Source organism: Electrona antarctica, assembly GCF_951216825.1.
Source record: "Electrona antarctica genome assembly, chromosome: 16".
Lineage (NCBI taxonomy): Eukaryota > Metazoa > Chordata > Actinopteri > Myctophiformes > Myctophidae > Electrona > Electrona antarctica.
The window spans coordinates 40,190,476-40,208,102 of NC_136797.1; the positions used below are offsets into that span (position 1 = coordinate 40,190,476).

General features: G+C 42.6%; 2 protein-coding genes across 2 annotated transcripts in view; one reads left to right on the forward strand and one right to left on the reverse strand.

Annotated features, from left to right (window-relative positions):
• LOC306940117 (serine/threonine-protein kinase NIM1-like) overlaps positions 1-17,627 on the forward strand; it is an 805,056-nt gene that overhangs the window by 664,897 nt on the left and 122,532 nt on the right. The gene's annotated exons all lie outside the window — the stretch shown is intronic.
• On the reverse strand, positions 504-16,363 carry slc30a5 (solute carrier family 30 member 5). The gene is made up of 16 exons (XM_079525097.1): positions 15,808-16,363; positions 12,368-12,490; positions 12,056-12,122; positions 11,664-11,749; positions 11,252-11,339; positions 10,719-10,806; positions 10,076-10,152; positions 9,469-9,639; positions 8,618-8,909; positions 7,743-7,951; positions 6,628-6,785; positions 5,191-5,320; positions 4,332-4,548; positions 3,536-3,762; positions 1,839-1,967; positions 504-787 (listed from the first exon to the last, which is right to left on the reverse strand). Exons 1-16 carry the CDS (start codon positions 15,876-15,878, stop codon positions 617-619), a joined length of 2,304 nt encoding a protein of 767 aa, XP_079381223.1. The 5' UTR covers positions 15,879-16,363; the 3' UTR covers positions 504-616.

The window sequence follows — 17,627 nt, forward strand, 5'->3', positions numbered from 1 at the left end:
CCCCCCCCCCACACACACACACACACACACACACACACACACACACACACACACACACACACACACACACCTAATTATACTAAGATATAAACTGCCATCCATTTTTCCGGAGTCAGACATAACACAAACCTCTAATTTAGCAGAATATTAGGGTTCCGGGACTGATATATGGTACAAGGAAGCCAGTGAGTAAGTCCATGGGTCCAAATTTGGAATCTACATAGTGAAAAATGTATGATTTGACACCAAGACCATTCAAATAGGACAAGTCTATGGGATTTTATTGCGAAATGCAATATTACTGTATATTCAATGGCAGCCATCTTGAAAAATGGCCGCCATCTTGACATTTTTTTTGGCACAGTGGTTTTCTCAAAAGAGCAACCCCTAAGGAGTATGTGTGCCAATTTTGGTGCTTGTATCCGCAAGTGAACGATTCTCCTGTAATTTGCATGTTATCTGCCCTGCTATAATTCAAGAAGACGCTGCTCACAACGTCAATGTAAAATCAATATATTCCATTTTATTTTACATGACCCACTTCATCAAATTTCAATAAAAAGAGAAAGCAATATAGAAGTTTTGTTTGGTCCCAAACCGACATACTGTACATAAGTTACATGATACATGTTCCATCGTTCAGGTATTTCATGGATTCCATTTGCTGCGTCATTGCCAGGACTTCATGGAAACCTGTGCTCAGGCCAGACATGTGCTGGAAGTAGGCTTCCTTCTCCACCTGGACCGACAGATTATTCACCCCGGCATCTTTTAAAATGGCAGTCACCTATAAGAGAGGAAAACAACAGTTTCCCATTTTACTTTACTTTCATTTTACCTTTGATAACTGTGCCGTGTATACAACTTTACGTGGTTTATGCCTCCTACGGGGGAATCTATCAAACTGAAGCCTGATACAGGCATCAGTACAAGGGGAGTGACCAGAGGGGATTGTGAGGTGCAATTCGAGCGTTTATTTATATATATTACACATCGTCGAGGTATGCCTTTACAATCTTTTTTCACGTCTATTATTTATTATTTTTATAGCCATTAGGAGTGAATACATAATTTTAGATGCCCGTCAGCCGTTCAGACAATGCTGCTCCGCTCGTCTACGACAGAAAAACGGGTGCAGACAAAGTCAACAACAGCTCCCGACTTGATGTGAATTTTGGCGTGGTGTACATCAAAGTCCAAAGTCACGTTGGAATGATAAATTCGGAAAGTTGTGGTATTCCGGTGTACGCTCATTTTTAGGTGTAAATTGCGTTGATAAATGAGGGCCATAGCCTTTGTGCAAAATTCCTTTTCAGTTCAAGGAAGCGCAATTTGGAACAATCTACCCACTAACCTAAGAGTGTCCAATCTTTATATCTTTTTTTTTTATTGCTTTTTCTCTTCCGTTTGTAAATCTGGTGTATTTACAAGGCATGTGGTGTATGCAACCGTTAATCTAACTTCTTGATAAACTAGCTAGCTAGATTAAGTGGTTAATCGATTTTTTTATATAAAAAGATTAATCGAAAAAGTAATTAATATAAATAATCACTAAGAAATGTTGTCTCTAACAGTCTGCAGTGTCTGTAGTAAAGTTAAATATCTTGGACATTTTATTACAGAACAGAAGATGATGATATCCACAGACAGTGCCACAGGATGTATGCACAGGCAAACACCCTCACACATAAGTTCAGTATGTGCTCAGAAGCAGTTAAGATCACTCCATTTAGAGCTTACTGTACAGTACACCACTTTTCAATTCCAGCAGAACAAAAAACAGTGGGAACCGCGATCGAATCCTCCTTTTCTGCCTTAACTCTTCTATTTTTACCCACCTGCTGTATGATCCTCTGCTCCAGTACATCTGACATGATCTGAAGATGAATTGTTCCCGCAATGACACTGGCAGAGTGCCTCCAGAAATGAGGGTCTCTGTATGACAGCACTCCCTCAATCTTCTCAATCTGTGAATTAAAACAACAACAAAAACAGAACATTAGCCCATTCAGAACACGTGTCGTAGACGACTGAATGTTTGGAGCGGTCCGGTTCTGGAGAACCGCCCATGGCACCAATTTCACACTCGACATGGACTTCCTAGGGTCCTTAGTAATACACGTAAGTGTGATGTCAATCGGGTGAGTTTCGTGACCAATTGCGGAGAACTGCTGATCCAATGGACTTGACACTCGACACTGTACTTCCTCAGCAATACACCCGCCAGGTCAATTGGATATGCGGATCACCAGATACCGCATGCCTGCTCAGAGCAGGCTGGCCCAGTTCAGGAGAGAACCGCTTATCGAACAGACTTCACCTTTGACACAGCACTTCCTTGGGTCCTCAGCAATCGGATAAGCGATCAGATATGCAGCAAGATACGTGTGCCTGTTCAGAGAGGCCCGGGCCAATTTAATAGAACCGCTCAATCGGTGGAATGATGAATAATCATTCAGTTGCCGGGAGTTGAACCCAGGTCTCTGTGGTGTAGAGCACTTCACAGGTCCAAAAATATGGTCCCGAACCCGAAATGGATATGTGAAATTTGATAAAATTCCGGCTCGTTACGAGATTTCTTTCAAATGACGGCAACGAGCCCGAATGGACAATGTACCCGTGACAATTTGATCCGATTCCGAGGCGTTCCGACTTTCTTTACTTACTTATCGTTATCAACCAGATTTGTTCCGAGATCCGATTATTTTGAAGACGCTAAAGACCTGACGAGGAATCCATGATTGTATGCCGGTGTTTTCAATTCTAAACCAGCCTGGCAGGCAGTGGCAGCTGGCTTGCCTTGCAGTATGGTATGCTACACATGCATTTTTGTTGCGCTAATCCTAAACCAGCCTAAAACATCACAGCGTGTCGCTGACGCTGGCACACACGGTCACACAGTAGTACGGGTCTTCTCGGATCCACTCGTGTATTATACATAATGATAGACAGACCCGAGTACCGTGGGATATACTGATTCGGACCCGGCTCTGAGTGATTATGATAAAATACAGATCCGACCCGTACGGGTCTCGGGTCCTGTCGGGTATTTTCAGAATCGGGGGGTACGTGAAGAGCTCTACTGTGGTGGTGGTGGGACGAGGGTTTAACCTCTATGCCAGGGGTTCTCAACCCATGGGTCGCGACCCCTCGGGGGGGGGTCGCCAAAATATTTTAGGGGGTCCCCAAATTATTAAAAAAAAAAAATGATTTTTTTTTAAATTTTATTTTCACAATTTTTCAAAAATAGCAGACCTACAAGCTCGTAGCGCGCCACCGAGTGGCGCGCTATGAGCTTGTAGATCTGCTATTTTTCAATAGCTAAATTATAACAATGCTTAAAACACCAAAAGGGGTTCCCGCCCAAAATGGTTTAAGGTTATTGTAGCAGTCAATTTATATTGGGGGTCGGGAGGGGGCGGGGCGGGGGTCCCGAGACGTTGCCAAAGCATTTTCGGGGGTCCCCGGCCAAAAACGTTGAGAACCCCTGCTCTATGCCACTAATTAAATAATTTAAATAATGCTATTTCCTCACCCTTTCCAGTGCAATGTTCAGGTCCTTCTCGTGCTCCGGAGGTGTGCGTAACAGAAGAACCTCGCAGGCATCCTTCAACAGTGGAATGACACTGAGGAAGATGAGCGTGGAGATGAAGAGGGAGCATATGGGGTCAGCGACCAGCCAGCCAAACTGACGGATTAGGATGGTGGAGATTATTACGCCAACGCTGCCCAACGTATCAGCCAATACATGCAGGAAAACACCTGGAATTTAGTGTGAGAGAAAGAAAAAACAAAGAAAATTATCATTAAACTTATAATTTTAGTTTTTATCATCACATACAGTAAGCATTATCGTTACCATACATTTTATTATCATCACTAGTGCAGTGGCCGTTTAGGGCATGGCCATTAATTTGTTCTAAATGGACCGGTTGCTTGGACGATTGGATCTCAAAACTGCAATTCCTTGGCTTCCTCACCAATACACAAAAATACGTCCTCGTGTGTATTACTAAGCAGAGGATACGAGTGGAGTGGAGTTGGAGCGGAGCGGATTTTGAATTTAGTATGGAGTGTCAGAGCGGCTTTGGAGCGAGGGCCGTCCTCCGCTCCTGATGTTTGCTGCGTGTTTCAGACACACAGCAAAATTCTTCACAAAACAATACTACTTTGAGCCGGGGAGCGGTGGGGAGCGGAGCGGGAGAATCAACATGAGCGAATGAGCGAGCATCACAACAGCCCCCTGGAGCAAGGAGCGGCTTTTCCCCCAGCTCCACTCGGCTCGTATGCTCTGGTATTAAGTCAACCAGTAAAGAAATAAAACTGCTCACCTCTCATATTGGCATTCATTCCTCCACCCCCTCCGTGACCGTGTCCTCCTCCGTGACCGTGGGCTCCCCCGTGGCTGTGCTCGCCGTGGCTGTGCCCGTGGTGAGAGTGACCGTGGTCTTGAGAGGAACAGCTGCTTTTTTGGCTCCCATGGGAGTGTGCGTGACTAAAGGCACAGATACCAACCAAGTTGACGAGAAGACCCCCCACGGACACCGGCTGTTAAGAGACGCAGATGATCACTGGTTTAGGGCTGGACGAAAATATAGAGAACCGACATTTAGTTGCCCCCCCTCCCCCGACGCCATCAGGTGGAAACCTCATATGTCTTTTCAGGATAAAACAATAATAATAGTGGATCTACAAGCTCAAAACGTGTTGCACTGCGACGTGTTTTTAGACTGTAGATCTGCTATTTGTGCTACTTTTGTGTGACACTGTAGTATGTACAGTACTGACACTGTAGTAAAAACATATAAAGATATGAGGTTTCTGCCCAAAAATGTTATACTTTTAATAATCGATTACCGTAGAAATAGCAAAAATTGTCAATCTACATGTACAAGATCAAAACACTTTGCGAAGGGACTTGTTGTGAGCTTGTACATCTGCTATTTTCACTTTATTTTATTATAAAGTAATCGTTCATTAACCATAATCAAGGCAAAATCGTGACATTGATTCAAAGTCATATCGCCCAGCCCTATTTCAGACCATTCGTGTTTAGAGAGAATGTACGAGTTACTTAATCCCCATTATAAAAATGGAATGAAACCATGATGAGATATAGTGCATATGGAGCTTCAATCATGTGTTCCCAAGCCTTTGTACTGTGCAGAGAAACGTGCAGGGTTTACTTACAGTCAGCATATCTGTGTTAATATTAGGAGGATCAAACACTCTGGTGACCGACTCCATGAAGACAAAGAAAGCTATGACCATCAGGAACAGGCCATTGATGAAGCCAGAGAGAATTTCAACACGACCATACCTGTAAAAAAAAAAGAACCATAAATCTGAATTTATAGCATTAATAGCATCACTCATCGATTACAACAATAAAATATTTATTAGGCCAAGTCTCAATGTGCGATTTGTGAAACAGAAACAACCCTACACTAGCGCTCCACTTCCTAAACAATCAGCTAAATTTGTAAAATGGCAATGTTTCTGTATAATCATTCTAAATATTTTTAATCCTTCTACATACAGCCAGAAATCGCAGATTGAGGCTTTAACCTTTTATGAAATATCAGAGACCATTGTTGCTTTATGGGAGATGCTTCTGAAAATGCATTGTATTGCTAGTTTGACCCATTGGAATACTCTGTAATTTTAAGGGCTGTCAAAATGTGTTAATTAGTTGAATTCATGGATTAAAAGATTATATCTCAAATTAACACATGCACAGAATGACCTGCCCCATACATCCCATAATTCCACCCACTCTGCACTATGCGTCGCTCTGTTATTTGATATCTGATGGTTCCAAACAATGATGGAAATCCAACCTGTGTGTAGATGGGGGAAAACACAAGTGGGTTATTGCCAGAAAAGGCTGTGCAATTAGTGTAGGCAGCGGCACAAATCACATACAGTAGCACAACGGTCGGGATGAGAGACAGAGAGACAGCGAGACGGAGACTCTTTCATCTTTTCGTTCCCATAAACCTATTCAGAGACAATGGGGATATTTCAGGCATAGTTGAATGGTGGTGATCAAATTTGAATAGTTTCACAGTTTCACGGCTTGACTGAAAAGGCTTTCTATGATGGGTTACTCACAACTAGCTTCCTGAAGAGAATATAGTCTGTGCTTATTTGAAAATAAGTTAAGTTACTAAACTATATCGGACATTTAATTTTGTTCAGTCTGGTTAAAGATTGGAGTCATTTTTCACTTGACTATTTCCTCACCGAAGCAAGCTTTGAAGCAGTGGTTCTATGTAAATGTAGTTTCCAACTAAGCGGTTTGAAGCGTGTATCAAAGCTTCAGTACCAGACTGCCATCACTACCTCTCCTCCGTTATATTCTGTGAGTGCTCGGATCGCTCCTGTTTTTCAAGGTTTCGTTCCTGTTGATCCTAGAAGCACCTCTACTTTATGTTTATTTAACTCTACTTTATCTCCATTGAGCACTGCCACCTGGTAGTTCTCACTCTCGTTATTCACGTTACACTACACTGCTTTGTGGTATCTATTTTTTGTTAACCAAACGATTCAAAGGTTTTACACGTTCATACAATCTTTATAGTATTTATTTTTAACAAATCATTTTGGGAGCAGGTTGAACGTTACCCATAAGAGAAGATTCTGGTAGCCTTCCATCGAGTCATGAGTGCAGCAAAAAGCCCCAGGACCAGAGCAGAGCAGTCAAAGAGCATGTGGAAGCCATCAGAGATCAGACCCAGGCTGTTGGTCCACACACCATAGAACAGCTCCACAAATGTGAAGGCCTGAGACGAAGACGAAGATGGAGAAACACATGGAGATGCTATTTATACGTTATTTCCATATACTTAGTTAAGATGTGGTAAAGAAAAGACATGGGGGTTGGTGTCATTCAGGTCAACATCATAGGCCAACTTGAGAGTAACACCAATTGCAGCCACAAAGCTGAGTCTAATTCAAGTTTAACTTGGACTATGAAAAGCTGTTAATCATTCCAACAAAGACCCCAGAACTGTTACTTACCCCAGAAAAATATGTTTGATTTATTCTATGTAGAGCACTTAAAAGCAGATATGTAATCTGCTTTTAAGTTATCTACATAGAATAAATCAAACGTATTTTTCTTTCCCAAGGCAGTTTAACTTTTGAATTGAAACTTTTTGTAACTGTTCTCTTATGGGGGCCCACGGTACAAAATAGTTTCAGGCGGGGGACTGCGGCCTAACACTCAATCAATTTGGGGTTCCTTGACACAAGGAGGTTTGAGAAGCACTCACCTAGATGGAGCAAACATAAAAACAAGTGAACTTGTTACATTTATCTATTCCAGGGGTTCTCAACGTTTTTGGCCGGGGACCCCCGAAAATGCTTTGGCAACGTCTCGGGACCCCCGCCCCGCCCCCTCCCGACCCCCAATATAAATTGACTGCTACAATAACCTTAAACCATTTTGGGCGGGAACCCCTTTTGGTGTTTTAAGCATTGTTATAATTTAGCTATTGAAAAATAGCAGATCTACAAGCTCATAGCGCGCCACCGAGTGGCGCGCTACGAGCTTGTAGGTCTGCTATTTTTGGAAAATCGTGAAAATAAAATTTAAAAAAAACCCTTTTTATTTTTTATTTTTTTGAAAATAATTTGGGGACCCTCCAAAATAATTTGGCGACCCCCCGAGGGGTCGCGACCCACGGGTTGAGAACCCCTGATCTATTCTATTGCCCGAGGAGGGTGTCCGTCCATACCAGGTTTAGACAGAGGAAGTAGAAGATCTGCCTGGAGTCGTACTCTTCCAGGATCTGTTTGAGGGACTCTTTGATGAAGCGAGGCAGAGACTGCGAGGTGTGCTGGAGGGCGTCCCCCATGAAGTTGTACAGAGGCGTTCCCTCAGGAGAGTAACCAACCAGGGTGCCCTTCTGACCTTTCAACGACGGGGACGACAGGATGCTGGCCGCTGTGTGTGTGTGTGTGTGTGTGAGAGAATACAATGCTTTTTAAAACTCACATTGTATTATCAGTTCAGCACAATATTGTTTTTTTATGATTTATGCAATAACTGTTCAATAATGTTCACCTTCTGAGCAGTTCAGAACAACCGTGTAAATGCTCCTTTAGATACAGTGAGCTGTCTGTCTGTACAAGACCAAGGACCACAATGGAAATAACAAGAATTCTGACTTTACTGTGACTTGCATTTCTCTTTTTGAGTGGTGCAAACCCCTCCAACGACCAGCTTTGTCTGTATCTATGTGTCTATGTGTGTACCTGTACGTGGGACCACGTACATGTGAGCATGGTTGCTATGGTTAGTGTGTGACTTCACTGCACCACTCAGTTCACACGGGTGTGATTTTTTTTACATAATGTTCAAATCAATCAATCAAACATTTGGTGAAACGTGCCACAGAGATTTGGTGTAGGATGGGAAAAAGACAATGACGATGTTTATGTATTGTCTTGGTGATGTTTTTCTGTGCTATGTGGAGTTTTGTTGTGGGTGTTTCAACAGACCTGTGAAGATGAATATCCTTCGGGACAATAAAGATTATTATTATGAAGTACAGTATATAGGGTTTAAGTGGTGAAAGCCATTTGCTTGTCAATAAACGCTGCTACTCACACAGGATGAAGAAGACGGCACTGACCAGCACGCCCCAAGAGAGGACGTGCTCCGTGCTGCCCTGCTGCTGGGGGGGCTTGCTCATGGAGCGCAGCTGGTCGGTCAGCGGGTGGGTCCAGAAGTTGGCGAGCAGCAGGGCGCTGAGGAAGAGGGCCAGCGTGCCGTAGCGAGCACACCGCGGCGTCTCCATCTTGGCCGTGCACACGGCCTCCACGTAGAACTCCAGGATCATCACGGAGAAGATGATCATCCCGAGCGGCAGGATGAGGCTGGACCATGACTCTACCTTGCTCTGTGTGTGTGTGTGTGTGTGTGTGGGTGGGGGGGGGTTCAGAAATACAGGATGCATGGAAAAAAGCAAAATAAAATCTCAAGACTGAAAATGTAATGATGTTTTTAGGCCGTCCAAATCAAAGATTTGAGGCCTTAAGGTTGCTTTTATGACATTTCTGAGACTTCATGTTTCTGGAAGATGCTTCTAAATTTGTATTCTAATGCTAGTTTTATCACTTCAAATACTTTCATCTTAAAATAACTAATGACCGAAAATAGCAGATCTACAAGCTCACAACACGTCGTGAGCTTGTAGCTCTGCTATTTTCGGTGGGCAGCATGCTGGGCTTCTATGGAATTCAAATGACTGAAATCAGTTATGGCGACTGAGAACTTTAATCGATGAGGATGTGGCTGGACTATGACTATGACTTTTCTGTGTGTGTGTGTGTGTGTGGGTGTGTGTGTGTGTGTGTGTGTGTGTGTGTGTGGGGGGGGGGGAAATACAGGATGAGGCTGGACCATGACCATACCTTGCTCTGTGTGTGGGGTTCAGAAATATACTGAATTTGTCGTACCTCTGTGGTTGCTGAGAGCACTATGACCCATGGCAGCAGAACCATGGCAGAGACTAGGTTGTCCAGAGCATAGAGGCGCTTGGCTCCGCCTAGCTCCACCGACAGCTTCCTGGAAGCCGTGTGGAAGCCCACCTTCAGGCAGAGGGACGTCACCAGCAACACAACTCCACCCTGGTGGACATAATGGTGGAAAATGGGCCCGTTCAAACAGTAACGCATTATTTCGGACATAACGTAAATCAGTTATTTTCAGCAATCGACACCGTTGGTCTACTCTACAGAGTAAAAGTGGATGGAGATGCAATATCTAGATTATACCGTGTACAGTATGTACATATTAAAGAGTAAAATAATTCTATTCTCGTTCCTCAGACATTAACAGAAAAACAATAATATATACAAGGGGGGAAAGTAATAATCAATAAAAATGAAGAGTTTTATTGATTATTACTTGCCCAAGCACTTATGGTGTTGTGCTCAGGGTTATTACACCTATGTTATAAACATCAAACTTATGAGTGCATGATGTAAAAGTTGTTACAAGTTCAAGTTCAGTCGGAAAGTAACATTCATGTTTAAATTGTTCAAACAAAACTAATATGCTTACCTTGTGATCTGCAACGCCCAGAAAGGCAATGGCAGTGTAGAGGAAGTGAGTGAGGGCGCTGTCATGATGTCCCTCAGCTGGATGAATTCAGTTTTAAAGAATGTATTATTCCAACAGTGACTTGGTGAATGACTTGCCACTATGAGGTTGACAATAGTGACAACTTCTAAAGGCCTGTTTATACTTGCCGCATCCATGGAAATAATCACATGGTTTGTGAGTACACTGGCTGCCCTCAACACAAAGCACAATCCAAGTACTTTATTCCAGACAAAATAATGAAGGAATTGTGCCATGACAAGAGGCCAATGTGAGAAGAGCTCTACTACTGTCATAGTTTTACACCATCTTACAAAAACCTCTGCATGTACTTTGTATTCTGTTCTGCTTGTATTTAACAAAACTGCCAAAGAATATCACTTAAACTTCAAGTCGTTTATTGTGACTACATATGAGTACAATGCAGAGGGTAATGACGGATCTTCTCTCAACCTCTACTCAAACAGAGCATCTTAATTGTCTTTTGAAGCGCATGTGCAGTCCATGTTCAGGACATGAGCTGCTGACAAAATGTACACCATACTAAAAGGGACACGGCAAGTATAATTTCACCTTAAATGCATTTCACAACACGAAAGGATACGGTGCTCTGCCATCTTTGCCATGAGGTCATCATTGTCAAAGAGGAGGAGGCAGATCACAGCGATGATGAATAATGCGGCACCTCTCGTCTGTGTAAATAAAAAGAATGCAATGTAAAAAATTTATGCATGTCAAATTCCTGTACAGGTAATCCTATAAGGCTTGAATTATCACAGCATGGTGTTGTCGTGTGCCGAAAATAGCCTGTGTACGAGTTCACAATGGATTGCTGCACAAAGCTTGTCATCTTTTTCTGGCGTCGCGCAACACCGCCATTCCGCCAAGCAACAAAGTATAAATGAGGCTTAAGTTGCTCGACACCTTTAGCAAGTGTTGCTCGACAAAAATAACATTTTCAACTGTTGAATGTGTGTGTCAGAAAGCTATGAACACTCACATGAACATTTCTACAACTACATTTGAGTTAGTTTAATCTCTTTCTCTGTTTTGGCCAATGGAACTAATTGTGGTTCTGACTCTGGCATTATGCCCATGTTTCAAACAAGTTAGTGAACATTTGTATTTATGTTTTACCTTGGAAGGCCCCCCTCCTGAGCTTGTGAATAGTACACTAAGGAGAGTAATAACCACCACATCACTGTGCTCAAAAAGCAACAACGTCCTGAAAAAATGCACATAAGAACATCTTAAGTTAGTACACACACACACACACACACACACACACACACACACACACACACACACACACACACACACACACACACACACACACACACACACACACACACACACACACACACACACACACACACACACACACACACACACACACACACACACACACACACACACACACACACACACACACACACACACACACACACAGCTTCAAGCCGAGTGGTGCAACCACCTGGTGGAGTGTTGGGTCGGCCCTCCGTGGGACATAATCAGTTAAATGTTTAATGAAGAAAACAGCACACTCTACCGTAACGGGCCACAGAGAGTGAGACCGAAAAACCCCAGCAGGGATATGATGCAGCTGATGACAGCATGTTTGAGCAACTTGATCCACTGCAACAAAAATAAGAAAGAGAGACATTATTGCAACACAATATAATGTAGCATCAACATCAGGATCAATTATTACTAAATCGTACACAATAAAATCCTCAACTATTACTGATGTGTCTCCACACTGACCATGCGTGTTGTGGATCATCACTTGGCAAGAGAAAATATAATAAGATTCAGGGAGAATAGGAAGAAAGGATGATTTTGTTTTATGTGTGTGGCACGCCCGTGTGTTCTTGTGAATGTGATCTGCCCAAACTAACAGCAGCATCAGGTGGAAGACGATGAGGAAGAATTTCAACACACCTGTCGTTTGGAGACGACTTTCCCCGAAGAGAATGGTTTTTGAAAGAAAAGCAAAATAACAGCACTCCTGGTAAAAGAGGAAGCATCACCATCATCAATACATCATCATCTCTGTAGCATGTGGTAATACAGCAATTTGGCTAGTGGCTAAATGGCTTCTTCACTATACATATTTTGTCTAAGACAATTCTATAATTAATGCAGTTTAATAATAAACAGACATATTTATAGAACAACCTTTTAAAAAGATACAAAGTCAATTAATGGGATAAGACAAGCATGTAAAACTAGGCTACGTCTGTGTGTACATACCCTAATTTTAGTATGAAGATGAACTGGACGATGTGAACAACTTTGAGAATGTCATATGATTCAAAGATCCCAAGAGCCTTCAGGACCTTTGAGATCACAAGTAGAACTATGTACCTGGTTAACCTGAAATTCAAAGAAATATATACATAAGTACTATTAAAAACAAAAAGCAAACATGGACAGCTGGTTAGGAAATGAAGTTCACTTGTACCCATGTAAGATGATATGTACTGGTACCTGTACATACATGTATGCATTCCGGACGTGCGTGTGTGTGCGTGTGTGCGTGCGTGCTGAAGGTAGGGTGACCAGATGTCCCCCTTTGCGTGGGACAGTCTCTCATTTCCAAGACTTTTCAGGCTTCCCACAAATTTGTACCCCCCAATAGTTGGCTTTCTGTTGTAAAGCTCTCTTCATTGTCTCTTTTCCTGTGAGGTGGGTTTTTAAGCCTTTTTAAAATAACATGAGAAAACCATAGCCCCTAGGCTGCAGTACCAAGTTGGCCATACCACCCATGACCAAAATTTGGTTTTAAAACAAAATGTTGAGATGCCAGAGGGGTTTAATAACAAAATGATAGGCAATATTATCAGGCCTATGGTCGAATATCACATAAAAGGTATACTATTTAATAGCAACTTAAGTAATACATTGCTAACCCTGGGTGCTGTCCCACACAAGCGATACTTCTGTCCCTCAAATGAACAAAACACAAAACACCTTGAAGACCCTAACAGGAGCCCTCGTACAAGGTTTCTTCGACTACGCATGCACCTCTTGGTACCACAGCACCTCAAAGGCCCTTAAAACAAGGCTCCAGACTTCCCAAAACAAACTTGTCAGGCTCCTACTTGTCCTCACCCCCCGAACCCCTGCCCACTTTGACAGGCTGGAATGGCTTAGGGTCGAAGACAGAGTACAGCATCTTGCAATGGGTCTGGTCCACAAGATTCGATACACCACCAAGATACCCATGTACCTGTCCAAAAATGTGGAACGCTTAACCAACAGTCATTAAGACATGCAAATCCCTTGACTCCTTCAAAACCGCTCTCAAAGGGCACCTACGGACGGTTGCAATTCGAAACTGGCCCCCGTAAAATCTGAATCCCCACCCACCCACCCCTTTTTCCCCTCACTGTATATGTTTCTTTTCCCTTTTTACCTCCTTTATGATGAATTCCCGTTCTGTTCTTTGGCTTTATAGAAGTGTATATTTGTACGTCTCTAAATGTTTTGATGAATTGAACAACAAGTGTAATGCTTTATTGGGTCGTCAACTCACAGTTAACAGTCTTTGTATTGAGTTGTGCTTGAATTGTACTGTAATTCTGCAAACTGTTAAGTGTTAATAAATATTTCAATCAATCAATCAACAACAGTGGAACAAAAATACTCTTTTGCCCTGTTGTTCTTTGCGATTGGGGCACAGAGATGCCAACCAGATTGGAATGTAGTCAAATTCCTGGTCCATGGGGTGGCTGCCTGGTAGCCGCAATTTGCAACTCTAGATTTGTTTACAATGGGATGAATCTAGAGTTGCAATACCCTCCATTGACTCCCCACTCATCATCCAATTTGGTTTGTGATCTGCTTGTCTTAAACAACGTTAAACTCACCAACATTGCAGCTGTAGTCCAAGCTTGAATTATCCTCTTTCAATCTGCCGAGCTTGTTTTTCATAAAAATCCCCCATAGACATGTTGTGAGCTACTTTCTGTCAAGAAATTCTGTGCAGGTGATTCTTTTTCTAAGTGCTGGAGTTTGGAAGCACTCGTCATAAGTCACTGAACGGCCCAGCGTACCACCTGTTTCGAATTTGCACATAATGCAGGAGGCAGCAGCGCGACCCGTTAACAAAAACGAGTGCTTCCAAACTGCAACACTTAGAAAAAGAATCACCTGCAGAGGATGTCTTGACAGAAAGTAGCTCATAACATGTCTACGGGGGATTTGTATGAAAAACAAGCTCGGCAGATTGAAAGAGGATAATTCAAGCTTGGACTACAGCTGCAATGTTGGTGAGTTTAACGTTGTTTAAGACAAGCAGATCACAAACCAAATTGGATGAGTGGGGAGTCAATGGAGGGTATAGCCCCTCTCGGAACCCTCGTAAAAGGTTTCTGACATTTGGATGTTTACCTTTTACGGAGGGTTCCTTCTCAGTTGTCGCCCGCAACATGGCGATTCTGGGATACACACAGACTTGGCCTCGCATATGTTCTTGCTGCGCTATTTGAGTGGTGGTTATATGTCTCTAAAGAAGCATATAAGAGCTATAGGAGACAACGGAGACAACCGAACCCCCCGCGAACGGTGCAGAAGCCGTTAAGTATTTTTAATCTTTGTCAGACCGTTTTGGCAGCTCTGAAAAACATCCTGCATGTATGCGGTCGGCCAATCAGAGGCAGTAACAGCTAGCCAGCCACCGCTCGGGAGGCGGGACATGGGAAGTGAGGAAGGGAGAATTTCAGAGCTGCCAAAACGGTCTGACAAAGATTAAAAATACGTAACGGCTTCTGCACCGTTCGCGGGGGGTTCGGTTGTCTACTATAGCTCTTATATGCTTCTTTAGAGACATATAACCACCACTCAAATAGCGCAGCAAGAACATATGCGAGGCCAAGTCCGTGTGTATCCCAGAATCGCCATGTTGCGGGCGACAACTGAGAAGGAACCCTCCGTAAAAGGTAAACATCCAAATGTCAGAAACCTTTTACGAGGGTTCCGAGAGGGGCTATGGAGGGTATTGCAACTCTAGATTCATCCCATTATAAAAAAATCTAGAGTTGCAAATTGCGGCTAGGTTGTTTCCCCTTATCTTATAGCTTGTGTATACCTAATCCATGTTTTGCGTCCACACAGATTAGGCAAGTATTTAGTATTTACCATTTAGTGCTGTTGCTCAGTCTTAAGCCCAAAGTTAACCACACCAAAGGGTCAAGACGGTTTTTAAGGTCAACTCATTCAGTTGCAATGAGTTGCATTGGTGTAGTTGACCTTAAAATGGTTTTGTCCAAAAGGAGTCCTACCGATGTGGTGTGGTGTGGGCTTTAGTATGACATGGTGGACCCCAGGGCCAGAAAGATGCTATGCATCAGATAATGGGGATCCTAATAAACTCATATGAAGTATATTAACTATATATCAGGCTTGTTGTGTCCATTGAATACAAAATATACACGTTAGGAGGAACCCCTTAGAAACATAGGTCATACCATCAAGCTGTAGAGATGGTCTACACTGCAGGTACATGACATGCTTGCCAGTTGTCAATTAAAAGAAGGGTTAAGTGAAGGTATATATATGAAAGAAAAATACATCAAAATGAGATGATGAAATGAGAAGAAAATAGGAGAAGGGGGGGTAACACAATGCAAGCATAGTCTCTCTCAACATCATATTTCAGGTTTAAGGTTGCTGTTGTCATATTATCTTACCTGGCATTGGGCACTTCCACCATGCCCAGTTTGGAACTGGAGAGCACGTTGCTGCTATATTTCTCATCCATTTTCACAAATAAACGTTAAATCCAAACGTTAAAATATGAACGCTATGCTGTCATGCCTACAGACAGTAGTGGTCGTGTCAACCTTATGGTGTCTATCACGGAATGTGGGGTGGGGAATATCCAAATAACTCCCGCTCACGAATTGTAACATAAATATCACTGAAATGTAAATATAAAAGTTGTATACACATTTAATCATAAAGTAGTGAGAGGGGTAGCAAGCAAGCTAGCCTTGCTAACCGGCTGCTATAGCCAGCCACCAGACATCAGTGAAATTAACTCCCCCAAAAAACATTCAAACCCGGAGATTCCATGTTCTTCTTACTGGTATTCCACCATTACAAGCAAATATATATATATATTCTATAAGGTCGCATCATCATGGTACTAGCAGTAAACAACAACAGCTTTGCTATAGCTGATCTGTACACTTCCGGACATATGGGGAAACTCCACGTCGGTGACGCATGCGCGGAACATACACACTGCTTACAAGCCAAGGGTATTTAAATTCAATTGGGAACTGTTACATACGTCACGTTCTGCCTTCCTCTGTCTGCACCTTGTGTCTGCACCATAGAGTATATAAAGGGGGTCTGCACTGGAAGTCAAACGGGATACAATGCATTTTATAGTAGTACTGTGACTGAAAAATCCTGGGAATTTATTTTAATACATGCTGTTAGTTTCAAAAAGCTTTATACCAAGCTAAGCTTTTTAATTGACTGCAAAAACAAGCCATCAGCTTTCTTGGGTTTATTTATCCTTGTATTTAATTGTACTTTACTACTTTTTTCTGCAAACTCAATCAATTAATCAATCAATCAAAATCTCTTTGCTTAAATGTGTATAACGTGCGTATAAAGCTTTTGTTTCAAGTTACAATGTGATACTCTGTTTAGTGTTTACACATTTCGTTATTCCACTATAGTTGTAGCCTACATACATTTCTTAGTTGTCTCCACCAGGTCGAAGGCATGGGGAGAGAGTATGTTTTGCACTCCGTCCGTGTGTGTGTCCGTCCTTCCGTCCGTCTGTGTACAGCTAATCTCCGGCACCGTTAACCCGGTCGATGCCAAACTTTGCACACACACTCCCTGGATGCCAACGATGAACCTCTGCCCCACATTTTCCAGAACGGCCTGTTATAGCGCCACCATGAGGCAGCTTTTCACATGTTTTACCTAAAACTGCACCGATCTGCGTGAAACGTTGCATGCACACTCCCTAGAGGCCAAGGACAAACCTTTGACCTGCATTTTCCGCATCTGCCTTTTATAGCGCCACCAGGAGGCTGACTTTTGTAAAACACATTTTTTGATATTACTCCTCCAGATTCTGTCCAAAAATCTCACAAATCGTTACACAGTATCTCTATGGTCATGTGCGCAAGTCGGATCTGTCCCATATTTCATATTCCATCCTAATTGGCTATAATTGGCTTTCACAGTTTGCAAGATTGCCCTGTTTGGAACAAAAGACTCAAATCATGAACGCAGCGTGCAATTTACGTGAAATCTTTCACACATTTTCTTACTAGGCTGAGGAATGTGTTTGGTTCCTCTAAATGCAAATACACACACTCTATAGTTCTGCATTGAACTATAGAGTGTGTGTGTGTGTGTGTGGGGGGTGGGGGGGGTGGGGGGGGTGCATATACACTATGACTAACACTTTATCTCTTCCCCTTATGTTAAAATGTGGTTTGCCCCCACTATTTGTTTAATCAATTCAGATGTAATCTATTTA